This window comes from Plecotus auritus (assembly GCF_963455305.1).
Source record: "Plecotus auritus genome assembly, chromosome: 1".
NCBI classification, from domain to species: Eukaryota; Metazoa; Chordata; class Mammalia; order Chiroptera; family Vespertilionidae; genus Plecotus; species Plecotus auritus.
This window is the reverse complement of record NC_137770.1, coordinates 247,009,273-247,034,626: the sequence shown is the minus strand read 5'-3', so window position 1 is coordinate 247,034,626 and position 25,354 is coordinate 247,009,273. Positions and strand designations below refer to the sequence as shown.

The 25,354-nt window shown below is 63.0% G+C and overlaps 1 protein-coding gene across 5 annotated transcripts in view; it reads left to right on the top strand.

Annotated features, from left to right (window-relative positions):
* Positions 1 to 25,045, top strand: part of RGS12 (regulator of G protein signaling 12) — a 75,267-nt gene extending 50,222 nt beyond the window's left edge. For 4 of the 5 annotated variants that reach the window (XM_080671430.1, XM_080671431.1, XM_080671433.1 and 1 more), the window contains 14 exons: positions 6,792 to 6,961; positions 7,236 to 7,328; positions 7,933 to 8,076; positions 9,226 to 9,405; positions 9,699 to 9,849; positions 10,943 to 11,019; positions 12,524 to 12,718; positions 12,975 to 13,048; positions 13,372 to 13,498; positions 15,452 to 15,548; positions 16,973 to 17,043; positions 17,359 to 17,512; positions 19,229 to 19,630; positions 24,575 to 25,045. In XM_080671430.1, the coding sequence (XP_080527556.1) occupies positions 6,792 to 6,961; positions 7,236 to 7,328; positions 7,933 to 8,076; positions 9,226 to 9,405; positions 9,699 to 9,849; positions 10,943 to 11,019; positions 12,524 to 12,718; positions 12,975 to 13,048; positions 13,372 to 13,498; positions 15,452 to 15,548; positions 16,973 to 17,043; positions 17,359 to 17,512; positions 19,229 to 19,630; positions 24,575 to 24,801 (2,162 nt within the window). In that variant the 3' untranslated portion in view covers positions 24,802 to 25,045. Of the gene's footprint in view, positions 1 to 6,791; positions 6,962 to 7,235; positions 7,329 to 7,932; positions 8,077 to 9,225; positions 9,406 to 9,698; positions 9,850 to 10,942; positions 11,020 to 12,523; positions 12,719 to 12,974; positions 13,049 to 13,371; positions 13,499 to 15,451; positions 15,549 to 16,972; positions 17,044 to 17,358; positions 17,513 to 19,228; positions 19,631 to 24,574 lie in introns of those variants that run through there. The other variant, XM_080671432.1, reaches the window with a different exon arrangement.
* The last annotated feature ends 309 nt before the right edge of the window (positions 25,046 to 25,354 follow it).

Genomic DNA, 25,354 nt, shown 5'->3' with positions numbered 1-25,354 from the left:
TTGGCCCAATCCCCGCAGGCCAGGCTGCCGTAGGGACCCCGCTCATCCCGCAGACGCCCTTTGAGCCATGGCGTTGCCCCAGGTGCGGCCGGCCGGGGAGGGACCCCGGGAGGTTGGCTCCAGGGCGTGTCTGGCTTGTTTCGCCCAGTCCCACCCCACCGGCCACCTTCTAATTAATTTCCTTCAATGTGCACGAATCCGTGCACCGGGGCACTAGTACATGTTCTAAGAAGCTACAAGTTCTTTTTCCTTCCCCTGTAAGAGCCAGTTACCCAGGCAGAGCCGTGTACCACAGCCCAGCCACTTGGTCTGGGGCCTTGTGGCTCCGAGGCGGCGTCTGCACCGCGCTGGGCTGTAAATAATTCAGCCCCGCCGCCGCGCAGGCTCCGGCCGTGAATTATACATGTGCCCGCGCTGCTGTGTGCTCGGGGCACTATTGCTTTCCTTCCGGAGCTGCAGGCAGGGAGTCGCCTTTGTCCCCTGCCTCTGCGTCGCTGGAGAAAGCGAACTAATTTCCTCCTTGGGGAGCGAGCTCAGGAACAATGTCCCTGTGTGTGGCCCGCGCCTTTGGCCGGGGCGCCGGGGGCTGTGCCGGCTGAGCCTGGTATGGACTCAGAGGGGTGGTTTGCAGTGAATGGTTGGAAGTATTTGGTTAAATGGCATCACAGTGGCTCTTATCAGCTCTACCCAGGTAAAGTCCTCGCGCGGTCTGTGCGCCTTGTGGTTGGCGGGGGCAGGCTGGCTTGTTCGGTCTCAGGTATGTGTGTGGGGCTGAGTCAGGGGGCACAGGCGGCCGTGGCCTGGAGGCGCCCTGGGGTCAGGAGGTAAACGTTGGCTGTGCTTGGCTCAAGGTGCTGGTCGGGGTGAGACAGTCTGCGGGGACAGTAGCGGGTAAAGCCTGGTTACAGGTCTCTGACCTGAACACCTGAAGTACTGCTTGCCCCAGGCAGCCCACAGGTGTGTCCAGCCACTTCAAGGGGTGGTGTTTGCAGTTTCAGCACATCTGAGACGGACTTTAGAAACCCAGTCACCAGGAGAGCATTCTGACTCCGCTGGCCAATTGCAAGAAAAGGAAACCACAACAGTGACACCGAAAACCAGGAAATGCCCCTAAAGTCCCCCTGCTGGGCCGGTGGGTGGACTGTGGGGGCGGTGCCTGGCTTCCCACACACCTGACCCGAGGGAGCACAGGCAGCAGGGGGACCTATGGGGTCGCCCTCTCCTGGCCTTGGAGGTGGGTGGGAATCCTGGCCTTGGAAGGAAGTCCATTTCAGGTTCAAGGTCATCCTTCATAAACGTGCGCCATCCTCCAAGAGCAGGCCGAGAGCGGCCCAAAGGGGTGTGCACTGGGTTCAGCATTGGAGGTGGATATCCGAGACGAGGGGCCTTCCCTTGTGAGGCGAGGACGCAGGGAGGGCTGGGCTTCCTTCCCGCCTGACCCCGGGGCTCTCCACCACTGCGTGGCTCTCCTGTCCTGCAGGGACCCGCCGCAGGGAGTGCACGCGGAGGCCCCTGAGGGAAGAAGGCGCTCTGTATGGGCGTGCTCTGTGCACCGACCCTGTCTCAGGAGCCCTGGCTGCGCAGCGGGGAGCGCTGGGTGCGGCCTCGGGTGGTGTGCGGCCTGGCCTCCCCGTCACTGTCTGCTGTCTCGTCTGTGGCACCCCTGGTTTTTGAGTTGAGGCCAAGAAGCGGGCAGTGGGGTGTTCAGTCGGAAACAAAACAGTGGTGGGTACGTTCCCGTAGGAGAGAATGGAGGCTGGAAGGAAGGAGCAGGAATGCTCCTGACCCTGTGGGGTGAGGGGACAGTGAGAGCGAGGACCCCGGGCTAGGGGGTGTGGGGGTCCCTTCTCAGCAGAGTGGACAGCCTCTCCTCCGTGTGGCCCTGTGTGCTGCTGGCACAGCAGGCAGTCCTCTAGGCCAGTGGTCGGCAAACTGCGGCTCGCGAGCCACATGCGGCTCTTTGGCCCCTTGAGTGTGGCTCTTCCACAAAATACCACGGCCTGGGCGAGTCTATTTTGAAGAAGTGGTGTTAGAAGAAGTTTAAGTTTAAAAAATGTGGCTCTCCAAAGAAATTTCAATCGTTGTACTGTTGATATTTGGCGCTGTTGACCAATGAGTTTGCCGACCACTGGGCTAGGCCAATCTGCTTGTTGTCCTGCTGGAATCCAAACACCTTTCATGGGAAATAACGGCTCCCACACCCTCGGCTGGCTCGCGGCTCGGCTGCAGTTTGCGGTGTCTTCCTCCTGCCTCCCCGGCCCGGCCCGGCCCCCTCACTGCCTGCAGGGACAGAGCTCAGGGCTGCCCACCTCGTGCGTGGGAAGAAGCGCCTCCTCTTGGCCTTCCCTGTGTGTCACTGCCCCAGCGCACCAGCCCACCGCTCACGGGCACAGGCCTCCTCCGGCCCAGGGCCTTTGCACGAGCTCGCCCGTCCTGGGGGCTTCCCCACCTCCCCGAGGGCGGCTGACCCTGCTCACCCCCAGTCCTCAGGCAACCTTTATTGCCTCCAGGGAAAAACAGCTCGTGACAGATGTGCTGGTGCTCCTAATGCGGGTGTTTTAAAAAGAGCTCATCCATTTTGTGAGATCATCTTGTTTATCAGCGGGAAAGACCCAGGGGCCCCTTTGCTCGGGTCCTGCCGAGGGCGATGTTGGCCGGCAATAGGTGTCAAGTGGCTCCTCGTTAAATTCCCCTCTAGCTTATGGGGGTGGAGCTGCACGCTCCGCCATGAGGTTAGCAGCTACCGTGGCCCTTGCCGGCCACCGTCCATACCCTTCTCCGTGCTCCTCTGACTTATGGCGCTTTTTCTTATTGACACGAAGGACTTTTAAACATAAAGAAAATGAGTCCTTTGTGTGTGTAATGTGTTATGTATATTCCCCTGAGGTTTCTTTTTTGTCTTTTTACTTAGCTTATGGTGTTTTTTACAGAGATTTTATTTTATTTCATTTTATTTTATTTTTTTATTGAGACACTAGAGGCCCAGTGCACAAATTCGTGCAACAGTGGGGTCCCTCGGCCTGGCCTGCTGGATCGGGCCAAAACCGGCTCTCCAACATCCCCTGAGGGGTCCTGGATTGTGAGAGGGCGCAGGCCAGGCTGAGGGACCCCACCGGTGCACGATCGGGGCTGGGGAGGGACATGGGAGGTTGGCCAGCCAGGGAGGGAATGCAGGAGGGCTCCAGGGCGTGTCCGGCCCATCTCACTTAGTCCCGATCAGCCGGACCCCAGCAGCAAGCTCACCTACCCGTCGGAGCATCTACCCCCTGATGGTCAGTGCACATCATAGCGACTAGTTGACCGGTCGACTGTGTGGCCCCTGGTGGTCAGTGCACATCATAGCGAGTGGTTGAGTGGCCTTAGCATATCATTAGCATATTATGCTTTGATTGGTTGAATGAACGACCGGACACTTAGCATATTAGGTGTTTATTATATAGGATAATTGATGTACCGTGTTGGTTTAGGTGTACTATAATGATTTGATGTGTATATGTTGTAAAGTGATCACCACAATAAGTCTAGTTAATGTCTGTCACCTCACATGGTTACAGAAACTTTTCTTGTGATGAGAATTTTTTTTAATTTATTGATTTGAGAGAGAGAAACATCAATTCATTGTTCCACTTCTTTATGCATTCATTGCTTTGTGTTTTTTTGTTAATCCTCACCTGAGGATATTTTTTCCATTGATTTTTGGAGCAGATATTTTTTCCATTGATTTTTGGAGCAAGTGGCAGGTCTGGGGAGAGACACAGAGATAGAAACATCAATGTAAGAGAGACACGTCGATTGGTTGTCTCGATCTGGGCCAGGGATTGAGATTGCAACCGAGGCATACCCCTTGACCAGCATCAAACCCACCACTTTCAATCTGCGGCTGACGTTCTACCCACTGAGCCAAACTGGCCAGGGCCATTGGTTGCTTCTTGTGTGTGCCCTGATCGGGGATTGAACCTGTAACCTTGGTGTCTTGGGACGATGCTCCAACCCACTGGGCTACCTGGCCAGGGCCAGGAAGAGAACTCTTCAGATCTGTCCTCTTAGCAGCTTTCAAACACACAGCACAGTGTTGCTAACTGCAGTCTCCATGCTGTCCATTATGTTCGCAGCACGCGTTCCTTTTATACCTGGAAGTTTCCGCCTTGCCCCTCCCCCCATGCCACCACCTGCACCGCCTCTGGCGCCCACCGGCCTGTGCCGTCAAATCACCGTTGTCTCCTATGCTCCGGGCTTGTGTCGTGGGCTCCTCATCAGATACTTCAAGATGGGACCTGGTTTTTTCTCGTGCTTCTTAATTTCGTGGTTACATTTATGTCTCTGGTCAGTGGCATTGGCTTTAGTGTGTTGGAGGGATCGATGGCCTGTTTTTCTGCGGCTCTCCGGCGGGGCCTGCACCGCTGACTGAGCGACCCAGCTGCGTTCTGTCCAGTGACGTGTCTGTTTTTGCACCAGCCGAGGACCAGCGGCGACTTGGCTACTGTAGGGAGGGCTGGCCCTGCTCGTCCCTTGTTTTGTTTTGTTCTCCATGTCTCAGGCTCGGTCTTCCACATGAACCTTCACACTCAGCTTGTCTAGTTCTCATCAGCATCCGTTGGGAAGTGCGTTGGGTTGGATGTTAATTAGGGAGCATTAACGTCATGGGGTTGAGCCCCTCGATGCTCCAGTTACTGGACAGACATCGAACTCAGAGCTGGGCCCCGTCTAGGACCCCAGCCCCAGAGAGAGAGAGAGAGAGAGAGAGAGAGAGAGAGAGAGAGAGCGAGCACACATGCGTGTGTGAGAGTGTACATGGGAGTATTTCCTACATCCTGTCGACACACAAAACATCCAGACCTGTAGAGAATTTTTTAAGAGTTTATTTGAGCATATGCCTGGAGCAGATCCCAGATGCTCGGAGAATGAGTGGCAGCTGGTTTGTGCGTTTGGAATCAGGAGGGGATGTAAGGAGATTACAGGAGGCAGGAGAGCGAGGGGATCGGATTACAGACAGTTAGGATCCTGCACTGTTCGCTCTTCGCTCTTCCCCCTTCCCGGTGGTTACAGCTTCAAGGAGGCAAGTCACAGGTGTGTGACCGAGAGGCACAGATACGGGCAGGGCTGGCTCCCGGCAGAGAGAAACCTTTTACTACAGAAGGTAGAGGCCTGGGCGGGACTGCCCACTCTGCCCTGCCCAGTGAGGGACCATGATCAGATCCCCTGAGAGGTTACTTTTCGTAGGAGCCCTTTGGGTCCACAGTTGGACGCGTGGAATGGAGAGCTGCCCACGGGGGCAGTGGTGGCCAGGCATTTCCAGGTTCTGTAGGCCCGCGGCCTGGCCTGGGCCCTGGTCCGGCTGTGCACCCCGGCCTGCTGCTGCGCGTGCTTGGTGTGGACAGGCTCAGTCAGCCTTCCCTGAGGCCGCGTTTCATCTCACGCGCAGCACGCACAGCCTGCTGGGCGGAGCGGCCTCAGGGGAAGAGTCGGTGACCTCTGGTCTCACGTAGCTTCTGCGTCGGACTTGGGTTTTCCTGTGGCAGCTGCAGCGATTGGATGACTCTCCGCCCTGTTTTCCTTTTCACGTGTGGGTGCTTTCGGAGCCTTTAGGAGGAAGGGGCTTCTAGTGAGCACATGGGTCCCACGTGGCTTTGCTTTCTCATGCCCCGGGGTGCGGGGTCTGCGCCTGGCCTCCTTCGCAGCCCTCCCGCTCTGAGTTGCCCCTTGAGTGTGGGCCTCGTTGTCGGCACGTCTGTGGAGGGGGCTCATCGAACGGCGAGCGTCCCTGCTGACCGCAGGGGCTGTCAAGGCTTCACTCGCCCCCACCCCTCACCAGCCTTCTCCCCGCTCCCGCCCCTCGTCACTGCTAAGGCGCCTTCTAGGTGGTTGGCCTGGAGCTGGAGCCAATTCACTAGAGCACTTGTTGCCTCACCACGACAGTCAGACAGCAGGCTGCGCACAGGTCCCAGGGCGGGCAGACGGAGAGCCACGCGGGACACGCAGAAGGGGCCCTGTTTCACGGGGCAGCTTGGCATCTCAGTTGTAGGACACGTCCCTCTTCCTGCCCGGCCGGCCTCCACCCCTTCCCCCCAGGTTTCACTGCCAGGCTGCCCACACAGGGACTGGCATCCAGGCGCTCACAAGATGGGGTGAGGGTGCCATGGGGACATCATTCGAGAGCTCACATGAAGACAGCGGAGCCACGGCTCTTGGTTTCCGTTTGAATCTCACTGTACTGTATTACCCATCTGTCCTTCCTGCATTTAAAATACTTTTTAGTTGATCCATCACAGTTGACACGCAGTGTCATGTTAGTGTCATGTGTGCGCATGTGCTTAGGCAGTCTCTAGTGCCGTTTTGCAGATGGCTCGGCAGCCAGCCCCCTGCGGCACAGGGGGCGCTTACCGCATCGGGTGGCCTGTACCCGAGCTGTCCCACCAACACGCGTGCCGAAACACCTCATCTGGACATGGTGCCTGATGTGCGCTCGGGCCCAGCCCAGTGCAGGAGTGTGCACGTGTGAGTGGGCGGCTCCACGGGGCCACGTCCTGCCCTCCACGCCCTCCTCACAGGCGCACTCCCTCGGGAGCCCCTGACGGGCGCCTTGTGGCTGTGGCCACCTTCTCTGCTGAGTGCCGCCCTGCAGCCGCCGGTCCCGTGCTCTGTCTGCTGTGCCCAGCAGAGCACAGGGCCGTCCTGGGCGCTCGGCGCGGTGCCTGGTGCGGTGCCAGAGGAGACACTGGTGAGAGCCCTCGGTCGCTGCCGCGGGCAGGAGTGGGGCCGCACCTGCAGCGAGGTCTGTGCTGGTCCCGCAGAGCTGAACGGCGCCGACCTGAAGGACTGCGTGAGCAACCACAGCCTGAGCAGCAATGCCAGCCTCCCCAGCGTGCAGAGCTGCAGGCGTCTGCGCGAGAGGAGGGTCGCCAGCTGGGCCGTGTCCTTTGAGCGTCTCCTGCAGGACCCCCTCGGAGTGCGGTACTTCTCTGTGAGTGGACGGGCGCCGGGCTCAGCATCGGGGTCTTGTAAAGGCCCGGAGGGCGGGTCCTGCTGCCCAAGGGGTCTGGGCGCTGTGCCAGCGGCTGCCGCACGGGGCTCCTTCCCGTAGTATGTCCGGCCTCGGCTAAATCATGGCCGGTGCCCAGCCCGCCTCTGGGAGGGAAGGAGGAAAGGTGAAGAGCAGTCCGCGGGGAGGCGGGCCCCGGGAATACTGACCCACTTCTCCGAGCGCGGGTGGAAGTTCATTGACCATGTTTTCCTAGGACTTTCTAAGGAAGGAATTCAGTGAAGAAAACATTCTATTCTGGCAGGCCTGTGAATACTTTAATCATGTGCCCGCACACGACAAAAAAGAGGTACGCATGCTCCTTCGTGCCCAGGAAGGGGTGGCCCCGGGCAGGATTTCGTGGGGGCACCCGGGGCGGTGGAGAGGGTGTGAAAGCATCTCACACGGTTCACACTTGTCTCAGAGCGGGCTCCTTGGGGCCGGCTGTGGCATTTCCTTGTGCTGAGCACAGCCTGCGAAGTGCCTGCCAGCAGCCGCGCCCCCGCGCAGTGTGGGGAGGGCTGCACGAGGGCTTCCAGGCAGGAGGCGGTCCCGGCCCCCCGGCAGCCTGGGGCCCTCTCCTCTAGTGAGGCCACTTGTCAGCGCATGACCCCAGGGCTGCACCAACCCAGCCCCACTTCACAGAGACCAGCGCACCCGGACTGGCACCTGGCGCCCGCGGTGGCGGTGCCGCCCAAGCCGCTGAGCCGCATACTAGGAATCGCCCATCGGGAAAGTTCGGTCTCATGCTGGCCTGTACTTTGTTGATTCAACCAAGGAGTGCTTACTGCCCCGGGGATTGTCTCCAGGCGAGCTGTGGCCTGCACATGGCTCACACGCGTGTCCTAATAGCTCTCCTATAGGAGCGTGGGGGAGCTGTGGTCTGCACATGGCTCACACGCATGTCCTGGCAGCTCTCCTACAGGGCCCGGGAGATTTTCAGCACGTTCCTGTGCAGCAAAGCCACCACGCCTGTCAACATCGACAGCCAGGCCCAGCTGGCAGACGACATTCTCAGCGCCCCGCACCCCGACATGTTCAAGGAGCAGCAGCTCCAGGTGAGCCCATGCCTCCGTTGCCACGGGGACTCTGGCCAGGCGCGGGGAAGAGGGCTGGGGTCCCAGACAGCGAGCTCCCAAGTGCCACCAGGCGGGGAGGGGAGGAACCGGTCGGCGAGCTGGGGAGGAAGGAACTGCCTTCCCCGCCTGGGCTCTGGTGTCGGGTGTGGCCAACCAGACCCCGGGTCTCAGGGGCCGCCTGCAATGACCATCCAGTCCCACTGCCGCGTGCGCGCCCCCCACTGCCGCATGCACACGCCCCCCACTGCCGCGTGCACGCCTGGGGAAATCAGAGGCGCGGTGCTGCTGGCGCAGGGCGGGGCCGAAGTCGGGTTACAGCTGTGAGTAGGAGGAACGGTTTATTCTCGGACCCTCCTTTATTTGTGCTTTGCAAACTTACCCTTGCCCAGCCGCTACGAAAGCGTGGAGTTTTCCATTTCGGCGCATCACTGTGGTAGCCAGTGTGCCTGGACCCCGTGTCATGTGGCCTGCGTTGTAGAGCGCGTCCCTAGGCTGTGCAGAGCCCTGCTGCGAGCCACTGAGTCACGGGATAAGGAGGGGAGGCGTGTCCCACGCAGGCCTTGCTCCCTCCAGATGCCCACGGGTTTAGGTCATTCTTTTTTTTTTCTCTAAATATGTTTTTATTTCCAAGAGGAAGAGAGGGGGAAAGAGAAAGACAGAAACATCCGTGATGAGAGAGTCATTGATGGGCTGCCTCCTGCCTCCCCGTCCTGGGGATCGAGCCTGCACCCGGGCATGTTGCCCTGACCAGGAATTGAACCATGACCTCCCGGTTCATAAGTCGATGCTCAACCCCTGAGCCTCACTGGTGGGACTGGTTTGGGGCCATTCTTGTCAAGTACAGCTCCCCAAGGTCGCACCTCACTGTGCTGTCTCCTCGTGGTCTGTCTCCCCGCCATGGGGGCTGCTGGGACTTGCTGGTTTTAAGTGTCAAATGAAAGACTGCGGGTTACTGGAAAGTAGTCAGATGTAAAGGAACCCTGGAAAGTAACTGTGGGGCGAGGGTGGAGAAAACGGGCTAAGACGTCCTTTCAGGATAGGCCAGAAGGTGCGTGAGGCCCCCGCCCCGAGGCTGCAGGGCTGACCGTCCCGTCACTCTTAACCACCCTTGTCCCGTGGGCTCCGCAGATTTTCAACCTGATGAAGTTCGATAGCTACACGCGCTTCCTGAAGTCCCCGCTCTACCAGGAGTGCATTCTGGCCGAGGTGGAGGGCCGCTCCCTCCCCGACTCGCAGCAGGTGCCCAGCAGCCCGGCCTCCAAGCACAGCGTCAGCTCGGACCACTCCAACGTGTCCACGCCAAAAAAGGTGCCGCCCGTCACGCCCGTGCCCGCGGCCGTGTCCCTGGTGGGAGCTGCTCTGCGGGAGGGAAGCTGTGCCACGTGGGTTCCTTCCCCGCGGAGAGTGCAGGGCACCTCCTCGGACACGGCGTGCTGAGGCTGGGGGCGGGTCCGCCGGGGTCCAGCTGCCATCTCTGCACGGGCTGCGTCGCCTGTAGAGCAGCTCTGGCTCCCTCGCTGCTCCTCCTCAGCTGCCTAGTGTGCGCCACGCGTGTGGAAGCCACGCACGTGGTTTTCTCAACGTTTTCCACTTGACGACAGCTGACTGGGAAGTCACGATCAGGACGGTCCCTGAACGAAGACCTGGACGAGGACAGCGAGCGGAAGCGGAAGGGCGTCTTTTTCTCCTGGTCCAGGACCAGGAGCACCGGGCGGTCCCAGAAGAAGAAGGGCCACGGGGACCACACAAACGGTTTGTGGTGGGCGGTCGCGGGCCGTGGCAGCAGGTGGCCACCGGGCGGGCGGGGCGTTAGTCCTCTGCACCCGCTCCCGCCGTCTGTCCTCTCCTGTGCTCCTCTGGCTCCAGCGGGAATAGGTGCTGGAAACATTTGGAAAATGCTCCCAAGTAGGAAAGATGGCCCCGAGGCCCGCGCTCCCGGGCGGCTCTGTCCTGGCGGGGCTGCCCCGCCCTCCTGGGGGTCAGAGTAGGCCATGGTGTGCCCACAAGTTTTGTCCAAATTGTCGTTTTTTATTGTCAATCTCAAAGGCTGTGCCGGGGAGACGGATCATGCGTGCCTCGTGCAGTCTGTCCCCCGACAGGTCCCAGAGGCTGGGCCCCACGTCTGGTGGCTCGTTAGAGAGCACTGCCCAGGAATCGGACTTGGTGCCGTAGCTTTTGGAAGATGGGCCAATGGTTCAGAAGGTCAGGGGACCCGGTACCCCTGTGTCCGTGCCCAACTGTGGCCCCCGGGCCAGCACAGCAGGGACTGGGGAGCAGACCCCGGGTTGGAAAAGGCCCTTCTAGGTGGGTTTTCGTGGTTCCCAGCTCAGCCTGGGGTCACATGAGTTCAGTCAGTGACCGCGGTGGGGGCAGGACTCATCTAGGACTTGGTGGGAAGACGGGACACGAGCCGCAGGTACAGGTGGGTGACCGCTGGGTGTTCACCACTGTCCACAGGGGACAGTTTCTGTTTAGGCCCAGAAACCGCCAGTTGGATGAGAATCCAGGTTAAACTAGGGAGGGAGGTCCCGCCCGGGAGCACTGCCCTGCGCTCTGACCTGCCCAGGTCCAGCTGCGCCGGTGGCGGGGACAGAGGGGAGCCTATCTCTGCAGCTGTGGGGGCTCCTGGGCTGCAGCAGCCCTGGGGCGGGACGGCGGGGGAGGGGTGGGCAGAAGCTCTGAAGGCCTGTTGGTCCTGCCCTCCGTCCTGCCTTCTGTCCTTGGCCTGCATGTGCTCAGCCTGAGGGAGGGAGTGCGGGTGGGAGCTGTGACCAGGAGGTGGGTTTCTGTGTGGAGTGAGACAAGCAAGGCTGTGTGATTCTGAGTCGCTGTGTTTCCCATCAAGACCCCCCGCACGCCAACGGAGGCCTGGGCCGCAGGGAGTCACAGGGCTCCGTGTCCTCCGCCGGGAGCCTGGACCTGGTAAGTCCCCGCCTGCCCTCGGCCCACAGGCCGCCTGCCTCACGGAGCCCCCGGTGTGTCTAGTCACCAAGCCCGCACGCCCGCGCCTAGGAGGGCTCCTGCGACGGTGAGGAGCCTGGGGAGACGGCCGCTCCCCGGGACTGCGGCCGGCGTGGGGTCATGTTGGAACCTGGTTCTCGTTCAGTTACGCTGTCGGAATCCCACTGAGAACAGAAAACTGGGAACATCCCACCGCCCCAGACATCGCGTGATTGGGGCCCCGGGGGCTCCTCTCTGTCCTCACACCGCTCTCTGGCTGGCTGGTCGCCTGGGGGACCCGCGGCCGGGGGGCGGCTGTGCGAGCCCAGCTGGGCAGCCTGACCGCTGTGGCGTCCGGTCACTGGGACCAGTCAGGCAGCGGTGCAGAACCGCGTCTCCGCTGCCAGGCTGAGCGGGCGTCACTGGCCACTGCTCCGCGTGCCACCCAGGACGCAGGGCTGATGGATGCACTTGTCTGTGGGAAGGGGTTGCTGGGCCTTTTGCGATCGGTCCGCCGCCTACAGAGCAGCTCTGAGTCACGTGGGAGGGGACTTCCAGCGTCCCGAGGGAACATGACCGGAGTGGCCAGCAGGCCAGCTCCACAGGAGGGCCTGTGCAGGGGCGTTGCTGGTGAGGAAGCGAGTTGTGACTCAGGCCCAGGGGAGGGGTCAGGAGACCCCCGCTGCCCTGGGCTGGCCTCACCCACATCCCACCGCCCAGGAGCCCTGCCTCTGAGCACCGCTGGCCGGCGCAGGGCTCGAATGCTGACTAGCCGTTGGCCGAGCTCTGGGCCTGGGCGTGAGTCCTGCAGGCAGCCCAGCCCTGGCCGATGCTGCCGTGGTGAGAGGCCCGCCCCGTCCTGCAGGTGAACGCCATCCCGCTCCAGGAGGAGGCAGCTAGCATGCCCTGGGCAGACAGCGGGGTCTGTCCCTCATGCTGACAGGGCAGCCCCCTGCCAGCACCAAACATGGGTGGAGCCCAAGCCCCCTCTGCCCCCAGCCCTGCCCACGGGCTGACTTGCTCTCCCCTAGATCAGGCTGCTCCTTTCGGAGGGGCCTTGGAGCCTGGGCCGGGAGGTCGGGCAGAAAGATGACGGGAAACAGCAGAGGGGCCCCAGCTGGGCTGGTCCTGGGGCCCCTGGGTGTGTGCCAGCCCGCCGTGTGGTCCCCGCCCCACGGACTGAGGTGGCGAGGGCAGCTCAGCGTCACAGCGCGGCCTGTTCTGGGGGAGCCGGCTACACGTGGGCCCAGCAGCATTTGGGTCCGAGGCTGGGCAAGGCTGTGAATAGTGTCTGGGCAGGAGGAAGCCCATGGCTGTCCCTGTGTTAGCGTGGCCCCACCCCGAGTGCACAGCGCGGGTGTCCCCGCGGGTCCAGGGTCCACATCTCTGGAGCTGGATGTGGCCTCCCTAGGCGCGTGCCAGCTCCCATAGCTCTTCTTAGGGTGCCCCACAAGCTCCCCGTGACCCTGCGCCGTCTCTTCCCCAGTCAGAGGCCTGCAGGACGCTGGCGCCCGAGAGGGACAAGGCCGCCAAACACTGCCGCATCCAGCTGCCCGACGGGACGCCCTGCACAGCGCTGGTCCGGGCGGGGCTCCCCATCAAGGAGGTCCTGGCCGGGCTCTGCGAGCGGCACGGCCTCAACGGGGCCGCCGTGGACCTCTTCCTGGTGGGCGGGGACAAGGTACGGGCGGGGACCCTCCCGCTGCCCTCCTGGCCCTTGGTGTCAGGCCCTGGTGTTGACCTGCTCCGCGCTCCGTGTCTAAGGCGTTTTCTGGAGGCCGTGGAGGGCGGGTCCTGCGGCTGGGCCCCTGCATGCTGTGTGGGTGTCTGCAGCTGCGCCTGGATGTCCGCTGCCCCTCGGCGTCCGCTGTACTTGGGCGTGCTGCCGGGCGCCCGCTCCCTCTGATCCCACCTCTTGTTCCCCCCTGGTCCCCAAGCCCCTGGTGCTGCATCAGGACAGCAGCATCTTGGCGTCCAGGGACCTGCGCCTAGAAAAGCGGACTTTGTTTCGGTGAGAAAAATGCAGTTGCCATTCCCATGCGCTCCCAGAACGCTGGGCCCGTCCTGAACGGGGTGGGGCAGCGGGTGGCTCTCCCTGTCCCATGACCACAGAGGGCCACACCCAGGGGCGGGCAGGCTGCATGGAGCTGGCCATCCTGTGAGGGAAGGGTTCTCTCTTTGCTGGTGTGACAGCCCCTCTCACCCCCCAGAAAACCTTCCAGAAGCCCCGCAGCTCGCTTCCTCAGCCAGAACCTGGGCTGGATCAGGGGGCCCCGGTGCAGTGAAGTGAGGGCTGGGTGGATTGCGCGACGTGCTCACGCTTCTCCCCCACAGGCTGGACCTGGTCCCCATTAACCGCTCCGTGGGACTCAAGGCCAAGCCCACCAAGCCCGTCACGGAGGTGCTGCGGCCCGTGGTGGCCAAGTACGGCCTGCACCTGAGCGAGCTGGTGGCCAGGCTGGTGAGTGACGCGGGGGCCTGTGGTGAGTTCCCTGAGCTGGCAAACTGGGTGCCTGTCCGCAGGGCCTGTGCCTGAGGCCCCACCAGTAGCGCTGTGGCGGCACCAGGTGCACGAGCAGCTGCGACGCCCTCAGCTCCGCCCCACGCTGGCCAGGCGGGAAGTGTCGCCTCCGTCCCCCACTGTCTCATCCTGTGGAGGGAAACGCTGGTTTCTTTAGACTCGGTCCTTCCCAGGACGCTAGGGCTGGGCTGGGATTTGAGAGGTGGTTTTGGTCCTGGGAAACCAAAATGAGAAACAAACGAGACCCCCTGAGCTCTGCTGAGCAGGTGCAGGCAGGTCCCAGCAGACAGGCGCCTCCGCCCTGCGCCCTGCGCCGCTCAGCAGGCCGGCTGCCTCGGGCGCATCTTCCCATTAAATTTCCCGCCCTGGCCGCTTTGCCTCAGTGGGCAGAGCATCAGCCACAGACTGAAGGGTCCCGGGTTCAATTCCGGTCAAGGGCACATACCTCGGTGGCAGGCTCCATCCCCGGCCCTGGTCAGGGTGCGTGCGGGAAGCAACGAGTCGATGTTTTCTCCTGCATCGGTGTTTCTGTCTGTCTCTCCCCTCACTTCCACTCTCTCTAGAAATCAAAGGAAAAGTATCCTTGAGTGAGGATTAACAAAACAAAAAAAGTCCCCAAGTCCCATCTCCACTGGCATTTCCAGGCAGGCGGCTGAGCTAGCGCGGGGTGGGCTGGGGAAGAAAACCCTGGGGCAGAAGGAAGGCGGGGCTGGGCCGGCCGGCCGGTTGCTGTAACCCAGGCCGTGCGGGGCTGTCTCCGTCACAGGCTGTTGGCCAAGCCCCCATCTATTCTGGCATCACTGCCTGTTTAGTAAGCTGCACCTGTTTGCTTCAAAATACGGTGATTTATGATTTAGTTTGCCTGCGTTCTCATTTTTTTAGAAAATAAACTACTGGAGCTGTGACTTAAAATATTCTAGCGTTTTAATTTTTCCTGACACGGGCCCTGAGGTTGTGCCAGATCTTTGCCGGGAAGGAGAGGACAGTGTGCAGTTGGTGTGGAGCCCGAGGCCCTCCGCCTCCCCTCAGCAGGGAGCACCACCCAGAGTCCAGACGCTGGCGCAGAGGGCGGGCCGGAGACCCCGCGCTACTGCGTGACCCGTCTGGCCTCAGTGTCCCTGTCTGTAAATGGGTTAGTCAGGGCTGTGGTGGGACTTGGGCTGGCCGGCGGTCAGGGCTCCCGGGTGTGGAGGCTGTGACACGTGGCTTTTCTGTGGACACACCAGCTACCCTTCCCTGAGTGTGTGCGTCCACTGGGACCGACATGAGAGAGGCAGGGGCCAGCGTGGTGGCCGCCTCATGGGCGAGCTCCGGCCCGGCCTCCTGCAGGGAGTGGCCTCGGGGCACTTCGGTTCTCCTGGCCATCCGGGAATGTAAGAAGCCGGCTCCCAGTGCAGGTTTCTTTCTAAACAGCAGCTGTGGGTCCTGAGTAGCTGGTGTCCCCCCCGCCCCCCGTGTCCCGCCTCGGCCCCGCTCCGCGCCTTGTCCACAAAGGCAGCTCTGTCCTGCTCATGCCCTAACTGTGCCCACAGGAGTGGGACGAGGCCCGTCCAGGTTGTGAGCAGGGTGAGACCTGGAAGCCAACTCGATGCCATTGAAACAGGACATTGGTGGGCTGAGAGGTTTGCAGCCTCGCCAAGTGTCCTCACCCCGGGCTTGGATCTGGTGCAGGGAGGCCACCAGCTGTCACTCAAGTTCCAGGCACCCGGGGCTTCGGGCTGGCACCTCTGGACTGCCTTTGGGCAGCCCGGCCGAGGTGGTAGCACCCGGGGTCACCTGGCGTGCGACTACATCAAGGCTGAACCGGTCTTGCTGTTAGCAGCTGGATGACAGGCAGGTATTCTGGAAAGTTCTGGTTCGGTGAGTCACGTGGTGCACCGCCTTGGTCTCTAGAGTGGCGAGAGGGAGCCCCTGGACCTCGGTGCCCCCATATCGAGCCTGGATGGACAGCGGGTCATCTTGGAGGAGAAGGACCCCTCCAGAGGGAAAGGTGAGCGAGCCTGAGAGCCCCTCTCGCTGCCTCCCACCAGCCCATCCCGAGCCCACCAGAGGCCCCGCCCCCCGCCGAGCCGGGCCATCTGAGGCCTGGGCTAGCCCAGCCTGCCTGGGCAGAGGCAACAGGACCAGGGGCACTAGGGCCTCACCCGGTGACAGGCCCTGTGTGCCCACAACTGCCCCGAGGTCAGCACGCCTGGTGTGGGGGCGTTAGCGAGACACAGACACAGCTCTGGGCCTGTGAGCAAGGCACACGCCTGGGGCCTCGTGGACTGGGGTGCTGCAGTCCCGTTGTCCCGGTGTGTGGGGGCCTGTGGTTACGGAGCTCCTCCGGGGAGGTGCTGCCGCCTGGCCCCACAGCCCCGCCCCTGCCTGCCCGCAGCGGCGTCCCCTGGAGAGAGCTTTCGGGCAGGCCCAGCAGGGCTTGGACCAGATGACCCCGAGGGCTGGCTCAGTTCCGAGATGCCTGCTGCCTCCGCCAGGGACCTGCGGTGGCCGTGGTGGTGGCTCCTCCCTCCCCTTGTGAGAGCAGAGCCGGTCCTGCCCGCCCTGGTCCCGGGTGCCTGCGCCGTGCTCCTCCTGCCTGCTCAGGGCCGGGTTGGCCATTGAGGCCAGACCACAGCCCTGACTTGGGGCAATGGTTGTCTTTGAAAATATGTCACTATTTTTCTAGAGAATAGTCACACCAAATAGTCCACGAAATAAGCTCTTTAATCGCCTCGCCTCCAAATATCCCAGTACATGGTGTCCAGTGGCCTGTGGCCCTCTCCCCCTACACACACTCACACACACACACACACACACACATACACACACACATACACACTCACACACACACACACATACACACACACACACACTCACACACACGCTCACACACTCACGCACGCACACATTCACACACACACACACTCGCACACATTCACACACACACTCACACGCTCGCACACATTCACACACACACTCACACACACACACACACGCTCACACACTCACACTCACTCACACACTCACACACACACTCGCACACACTCGCACACATTCACACACACACACACTCTCACACACACTCACTCACACTCACACACACACACACACATACACACTCACACACACACACACACTCACACACTCACACACACACACACTCACACACACACACACACTCGCACACATTCACACACACACACTCACTCACACACACACACTCACACACAGAGCACGTCCTGCCCTGGCCAAGGCGGAGGAGGTGTCCCACCCCGGTCCTGCCCTGGGCGTTCGGCCTTTCTGTGCAGACCGGGTAAGGGCAGGCACTCCTTCGTCTTCTCCAGCGTGGCTCTGAGAACACACATACACAGACGTGATGCCAGGTCAGTGTGCGCTGTGACTAACGCTGCTCTCACTCTGCTCTTCCCGCAGATAAACAGAGAGGAACGCCGCTCAAGCAGACCACGGCGGGCAGCTCCAGCTCCAGGAATTTCTCGGCTACGGTAATCCCCCGCCCGGCCCGCAGCGTGCCCCGCTCCCCGCATGCCGGTCATATGCTCCCCAGAGAGCCGTGTGCTGCCCGCTGGTGCCCACCACTCTCTGGTCGGGCTGGCAGCCCCTCTCGGTGTCCTCTCGCGCCCCCCGGGGCTCTCCCGGGCCTGACGCGCCAGCCCGCTGCCCTGTGGGGGCACAGAGCCCGACGTGCGCTGCGGCGTGCATCCTTGTCGTGGCTCCCGTTTCAAAGCCCCGCCCGTCCCTGTGAACTGTGCTGTCGTGTCTGAACTGTGAGTAGAACTTTGACTTTCCTTCTGATGCAGGGAGAGGAGAGGACACTAGGCAAGTCTAATTCTATTAAAATAAAAGGAGAAAATGGAAAAAATGCTAGGGATCCCCGGCTTTCAAAGAGAGAAGAATCTATTGCAAAGATTGGGAAAAAAAAAAATCAGAAAATTAATTTGGACGAAGCAGAGGGTATGTGTACTTTTTAAACTTGCACGTGTTTAGTGAATACCATGTCCGTTTCTAGTCCTCTCATTAGCGCGTTCTCTGAGCGATGGACAGTGGGGTGGCTGTGATCCCTGTCACATGAGTGTGTTCCCCCGTGTCAGTCTGGGGCTGAACCCCAGTTTGCAGACTGAGAGCCGGGCCCCTCGGAGTCAGGGAGGACCCCTGGGGGGCAGGGGCAGTGCGGTGGTCCTGGCAGGCTCCTCGGCTCCCTCCGTCCCGCTGATGGAGGCTCAGTAGTGTCAGAGGGTCCTCACAGCAGGCGGCGCCAGGCGAGCAGGCCCGGGTCCCCGACCTCTGCCCTGACTGCGGGAGGCCTGCCGGAGGCACCGCGGAGATGGAGAGGGAGGGTGGTCTCCCCTTCGGAAACATCTAACAGAGAAAAGCAGAATCAGGACTCAGAGTTGTCACTGGGACCCGGATTTTAACCCAGAGTTCCTCCTGCTCAGCTGCCCAGCTCCCTGGAAGTCCCCCCTTACAGCCCTCACCCTACAGCCCTCACAACCCCCTTACAGCCATAACCCTACACCCCTCACAACCCCCCTATAGCCATAACCCTGCAGCCATACCCTACAGCCCTCACAGCCCCCCTTTACAGCCATAACCCTACAGCCATACCCTACAGCCCCCACAACCCCTTACAGCCATAACCCTACAGCCATAACCCTACAGCCCTCACAACCCCTTACAGCCATAACCCTACACCCCTCACAACCCCCGTACAGCCATAACCCTACAGCCATAACCCTACACCCCTCACGACCCCCTTACAGCCATAACCCTACACCCCTCACAACCCCCGTACAGCCATAACCCTACAGCCATAACCCTACAGCCCTCACAACCCCCCTTAGAGCCATAACCCTACAGCCATAACAACCCCCCTTATAGCCATAACCCTACAGCCATAACCCTACAGCCATAACCCCACAGTGTGGGCTCAGGCAGAGGGCAGGAGCGCGCAGCCGCGCGGAGGTTGGCGCCCTCCTGAGAGGCATGAAGACGTCAGGTTTGAAAGCCCTTGTCCTGGTTCACGACTGGGAGCAGCTGGACGCTAGAGAAGCCCAGCCGGGCCCTTCTCCTTTGACCGTGGCCTTGAGCTCCACTGGAAACGCCCTCCAGTAAGGTGGCTGTGGAGGGCCCGCCAGGGCCAGGGCCAGGGCCAGCAGGTGTGGAGGGCGCGGAGGGGCCCAAGGGCTGAGGGGCTTCGTGTAAACAGGACTGCAGAGCCCAGGCTTGGTGCCACCACCAAGGCCCCTTCACACCGCCCCTCCCGGGCCCCTCCCCTGGCCCAGGCGGGCTCACCCGGCCGCTGGCCCTGTCGTGCTGCAGCCTCTGCGGTCACTCCTTCCTGTGGGACGGGGCCCAGGGCTGCGTGTCAAGGTCCCCAGTGCCACGTCCCCGCCAGAGCACAGCCAGCACCCCCGAGCTATCAGCACGGCCTTAGGGGGTCATGGGCGTGGGTGACTGGGTCTGGACTTCACAGATTTTGGGGGAGGCTTAGGGCTGCTTTGGATTGTTCTAGAAACCCGGGCTGAGGTGCTAGGGGTGCGGGACCTCCTGGCCGCAGCCTGCAGTCCGAAGGCCGTAGCACAGCGAGACGAGAACTTTCCAGACGTGCACTGTGGCTGCGGGCAGAGGGCGAGGCTCTCACACTCGGTCCACGGGGTTTCCTCCCAACAGCGTTTTTTGAGCTTATTTCCAAGGCTCAGAGCAACAGGGCCGACGACCAGCGCGGGCTGCTGAGGAAGGAGGACCTGGTGCTGCCCGAGTTCCTGCGCTTACCCCCGAGCACGCCCGAGCCCGGCCTCCCCGGCCAGGAGAAGGCACCCCGGCCCCGCGAGCACCCCACCAGCCCAGCCACCAGCCCCAGCTCCGCTGACAGCCCCCCGTTCTGCACCTCCACGACCCCCACATCGCCCACGCCCCACGTGCAGGAAGCGGAGGCCGGGGGCGTCCAGACCCTGGAGGGCGAACACGTGGCCGACCTGATGCTCACCGGGGAGGGGGACATCAGCAGCCCCAACAGCACTTTGCTGCCGCCCCCCCCTGCCCCACAGGACCCGGCAGCACCTCCCACTCCAGGTACCGCCGGGCATGGCTCCCCTGCTCACCTCTGACTCTGCTACTCCTCTGTCCCCCGGGATGTCCCCCGGGAAAGTCCACCTGGTCCCCAATAAAAACAGATGCGGGAGGTCGCCCCTCTGCCCCACGATCGCTAACGAGGCTCTTCCACAGCTCCGTCCCTTCTGTTACCATAGTTACTGTGGGCTGGTCTCCCAGGAGGTGTCAGGCACAGCTGAGGTCGGAGTGTGGTCAGGACGGGTCCCGGAGGCCTCCCGGCATGTGCCGTGTTCTGTGAGCAGACAGCAGCCCCCTCGCCCCTCGCCCTCTGTCCGGGGTCCGGAATGTATGTTCCTTAAAACGAGGAGAGCTAGCATGGTTCGTGTTTGTCCCGAGACGGAGAAAAAGCGTTTGTCTTGAGGAGTGAGTGGCGCCCAGGTGACTTAGGACCACGCTCGCACGGAGCCCATTTCAGGGGCGTCGGCCTGGGCCAGGCAGGCTCGGGGTCCTGGCCTCGGGCAGTCACAGACATTCCGCTAAACTTCCGGAGGCGTGAGTTTGGTTGTGCACTGAGCTCGGTGACATACGGCTGGCGGAGGGACTGTCCCCAGGAGCGCGGCTGGAAGTGGAGGCGAGGCTCCTGCCTGCTGTGAGGGGCTTCCAAGAGCCTCCCACCCGCCCGCCTGTGCATGGCCCCGTGTGCGTCCCCGCCGGGTGGACAGGGCCCCTGCTCGGTGTCCACGCTGACAGCGGGCTGCCCTGCTCCTCTGCACACTTGCAACTCACGGACGCTGCCGGTCCCCATCCGCTGGCAGGCGACGGGACGCCCTCGTGTTCACCCGCCAGGGCAGCCTGGGTCCTGCGGGACCTGCAGCCCGCACCTGGGGTGGGGGCATTATCCCTGCTTCCTTGGTAGCTTGTGGTCCCTGGTAGCTTGTGGAGGACCTGCGCTGTGGGGCCCGCCGGTGCCTTCCCTCGGAGCGCACCCCCGCGCGGAGCCAGGGTGCATGCTGTCGCCGGCCGCACGCACGGCGACTCCCCTGCTCCCTGCGCACCTGTGTCCTGTCGCCCGTGTCTGGGTCCGTGTTCTTCCAGGAGGAATAAACTCCACAGCTCATCACTGGACTGGACTAAAACTTTCTTTCACTTGAATAATTATTGCCACTTCAGCAAACTATAGATGTATTTTACTCCAAGGAAAGCGTCACGCATTTTTAGGGACTCCAGTGGGTTCACCTTAACAGAGTGGCTTTTCAGTATGTATATCTTTTATTGATTTCAGAGAGAAGGAGAGAGAGAAACATCAAGGATGAGAGAGAATCATGGATCGGCTGCCTCCTGCACGCCCCACACACTGGGGATCGAGCCTGCAACGTGGTCCTGTGCCCTTGATTGGAATCAAACCCGGACCCCTCAGCCCCCAGGCCAGCGCCAGCCAGGGCGATATAGTGGCTTTTAAAATAGGTCGTTCACTCGGCAGATGCTCTCAAGCACCCTGCAAGTCCCCACAGGCAGCCCTGTGCCGGCGGCGGTGAGCGCATGGGCAGCGGGGCGGGGCGCCCGGGCCTCTCCCTGAGCGCAGCGGTGCTGGCGGGCATCGGCCTCTGCTGTCCGAGGGGAGGTGAGGCGGCCCGGCCCATTCTCCGCCTGTTCCCGGGCCGGAGCCGAGCCTCGCAGCTGCCCTGTGGTGGGCTGGCTCTCCGTTCCCACCGGCCCCTGCGGCTCCACGCTCCGAGCTTGGTGCACCCGGCACTCGGTGTGCCCGCTCCCGGCTCAGGCTTCCCACCTGGTGACAGGCGCCCTCTGTTCCCTGGGCTCAGTCCTCGGGTCAGGTTGTCAAAGCCTCTGTCCCCATTCTCCTTAGACATCGCCTCACCCGAGGGCGCTCAGCACGCACTGGCTGCATGAGGACCTTTAACCCCGCCCCCGCCTGTCCCCACCCACTGGGTCCGAGTGGAGGGGGCTGTGTGTGCCACAAGCGGAGCCAGGGATTCGGTTGGGGCTGTGAAGCTCTTGCTCACAGGGACTCAGCCTCCGAGGAAGTGTGGGGTGGGGTGTCCAGGGCTGCCTGTCCCTCCCCTCCCCATATTTCCGCTTAGCTGTGCCCAGTCTCCTTGTGCTGTGAAAGTGAGGGGCACCCCGGGAGGCTTCACGGAGGAGGTGGCAGGGTGGCCTTGAAGGACACAAAAGGCGGCCTAGCAGACAATTCAGAGCATGTGGGCAGAAGTCACAGCAATGGAGGACAAGGAGGGTCCCTCTGGGGGCAGGAAGGGCCCGGGGACGGCAACTGAGGTGGCTCTGGCGCCCCGATTGCGGTAGGCGTTCCAGCGGGGCCCTGGGCGCTGCCTGGAGCTGGAACCACAGACTCGTCAGCTGATGTCGGGCTGTGAGCCCTGGGGGGAGGGGCCAGCAGTGCGACCTGAGAGGCGGAGGCGAGGTCTTGGCCCAGCCTCACATCTGGCAGAGGGCGTGGCACAGGCACCCTTTGGGAATGGCCACGGGAGCCCCGTGGGGTCCCGTGTGGCCTGCCTGCCAGGAGGCCCGGCGGGCAGCTGCTCCTGGCAGGCCCTGGCACCAGGCCTCGGCGCCCGTCCACTGCACGGGGCTGGGCTGCTGCCACTGAGTCACAGGCCTGGGGCTGCCACTTCCTCAGGAAGCAAATCTGGGCCGGGCAGGCAGGAAGGGCCTGGACCTTGGCCACCCGCCCTACGATACCGACCTCGGCCTGCGCTAGCTGCCCGTGCCCGACACGGCATGCCCGCCCTGGCCTGCTGAGCTGTCCGGCTCTGGCTCCGGCTGGGGCTGAGCCTGCCCCTGCAGCCTCTGTCGCCCTGGGCCCATCAGGGCTGGACGGGAGGGGCCAGGCTCCTGGCCCGAGTGGGGCCGCAGGTCCTTTACTCTCCAAATACCCCCAAGCGGGCAGAGAACCCGGGGCAAACCCTGCCCTCTCCACCCTGAAGCTAAATGGACGCCCTGCCCCCCCCCCACCCTGCAGCCGTGTGTGGAGCATGGGGGCCCAGTGACAGACGGGGACGGTGGATCCCAGTGGGGAGGCCTAGTGGGGTGTTTGTTGAATGACCAAAGGACTGGGCCCTCGGACCTCAGGGGGAGACCCTTCCCCATAGGACACGCCTGGCCCGGCAGCTGTGTCGGGGAAGGACACGCGGCCGGGCACTCTGACAGCAACGAGCCAGGGGGAAGCCCTGGGGCCACGGGGAGGCGCTCATGGAGGCCTGGGGTGCAGTAGGGTGGGACTTTGGGGCCGCAGAGCAGCTGGGGACACAGGCTCCTGACCCCACGGAGGAAGCGGAGCCAGGCCAGGGAAACCGAGGCCCAGGGAGGGCTGGTCCGTGGGGCAGGACTCCGGGTCTATTGTGGGTCACGGGCCGAGACGCCTGCTCGCTGTGGGCACCTGAGAGCCCTCAGCCCTGGGCTCACCGACACCCTATAGATTCTATGCCAGGCCCTGGCATCCCTCATCTGGACGGCACAGCCGCCCCGTCCTGGCCGTGAGCCAGAGGAGGGCGTAGAGGGCACCGGGGCTAGGAGCCTCTGCCAAGCCTACCCATGCCGGTCCCTGGGGACTGTGCCTGGAAAGACAGGTCTCCGTCCTCCAGAGCCTCGCCCGGGCTCTGCGGCCCGCCCAGAGGTTCCTAGCACGGAGTCGGGGCTGCCCACCCCAGGGCCTAGGCGTTTCTGGTGGCCCGAGGACTCCTGGGGCTGAGGCGGGGCGCTGGGCACTGAGCAGCCTGCAGGAGGGGCAGGCCGTCCGCTCGGGGGACGGGCACGAGGCCTGGGTGTGGCCAAGGGGTAGGAGAGCGCAGCCGGAACCCAGGCAGGTGCCAGGAAGGACTGTGAGGGAGGACATGGCCTGAGGTGGACAGCTGGCAGCCAGGCTGGCGGGCACGGGGGCTCTGGAGCGGCCTCTGCCCCACGCTGGCCTGTGAGCTGCGTCTTGCAGCGAGGCTGGCAGTGAGGTCTGTGTGGGGCTGGAGTGCCTGGGAGCCTTGCTGAGGGCCACCCAGAGCTGGGTCCCCCCCTAGCCCAGGCAAGGGGCCTGTCCCTTGGCACCCACTTACTGTGGCCCCAGCCCCCCTTGGTCTAAGGACAAGCCCTGCAGACAGCCCCCAGAGAGTTGGGGGCCGTAGTAGCCTGGGGTGGGGGTCAGGGAAGATGAGGCGGGTCTCAGTAGGGCCGGCTCTGTCCCGAGTCTCTCGTGCTGACAGTCCCCCCGACAGACACTGCTCTCCACTGGCCACAACCCAGCCGGGAGCCGCTGGTCCCTGTGAGCAGCCCTGCAGCCTCCTGGGGCCCTGGGACCCCTCTCCCCCTCCAGTTCCTTTGCCTCCCAGCCCCTCCTGGGGCCCAGAAATCCTCATTCCTGCAGCACACACCTCCCACTCACAGCCCTGCCAGGGAGCAGTTCAGCATCCTCGGCCAGCGAGGGGGGGGTGCCAGCGGGAGGGGCGGGATGAGGGGGGCAGGGCCCAGGTGCTGAACAGCTTTTGAAGGACCCGGGCTGGCCTGGCACAGACTGGATGAAGGCAGGGCGCAGGGAGCCCTGGGTGTTCCTGTGGCCAGTAGGGGCTCCCCGGGCGCCATGGCACAGAACCTGGGCCCTGCACCCCCAGCACTGGGGCCCCAGCCTCTGCCCTTCCTGCTCGATTCATGCCTGCGCCCCCCTCGGCCTGGGACTTCCCCACACTGTGTGGCGTCTGCCAGGACCTCTGCCACCTGGACGTGCAGGGGGCCCCGAGAGGCTGGTGGCTTGAGGCTGGGGGTCTGCAGACCCCTGACCCCAGCCGAGGCTAAGGTCAGAGGTGGCCAGCCTGCGGGATGCATTTGGGCATTTGAGGAACCCATCCCACGGCCAGTGTCCGTGCAGGGCAGGTGGGTGGGGACTCCTGCGGGGTGTCTGCAGGCCTGGGGGTGATGGTGACAGCCTCTCTCTTCTCCCTGTGACAGGAGGCAGGGCCCACAGCAGCCGAGGCCTCCCGGTCAACACGATCATCGATGTGGACTTGGTCGCTGGCTCGGCCCCTGGCCCAGGCTGCAGGGCTCCAGGGGTGTGGATGGGCCCCCGGAGGCCACAGGCCAGCAGGCCCCCCGCACCAGACCTCCCCGGCCTGAGCCCCGTCGAAGGTGGGCCCGCCAAGCCCAAAGCCAGCCCGCACCACGCCACCTTCGTCTGAGGCCGCCCGCAGCCCGCCCGCCGGCGGGCCCCATGCCCCTGGACCCCCCTGAGCTGCACGCCTGGACACGGGTCTGAAGGCGTGTCCCGGGGCGGCCGCAGCCCATAGTGAGGGCCTTTGGCGGCCACCCTGGCCACCGCGCCCTTTGAAGCCACCAGAAAGGCGGAGGGCTGGCTCGGAGGGCTCCTGGGCCCGCCCCCTGCCGCGGCCTCCAGCCTTCCCCCAATAAAGTGTCTTCGAGGACCCTGCGTTGGCCTTCTGCTGGGTGCTGGGCCCCAGGCCGTCTGTCCTCCGTCCTCATGTCCTTCTCATCCTTGGAGGCATTGCCATGGCCTCCAGGACCATGTGGGAGGGGCTTGAGGAAGTGAGCCTGCGGGTCAGGCCCTGGTCTCTCCAATCCACACCATCCCCTGCAGGTCAGTGCAGGCTCCTCTCCGGGCACAGTGGGGACCTGCCGGCTGCCATGCCCTTGGCCTGTCTGTGGAGGGATCACCTGAGCCGAAGGCCTGGGCAAGAGTGGCAGGGCCGTGCCCAGCCCCTGAGGCTGGAGCGA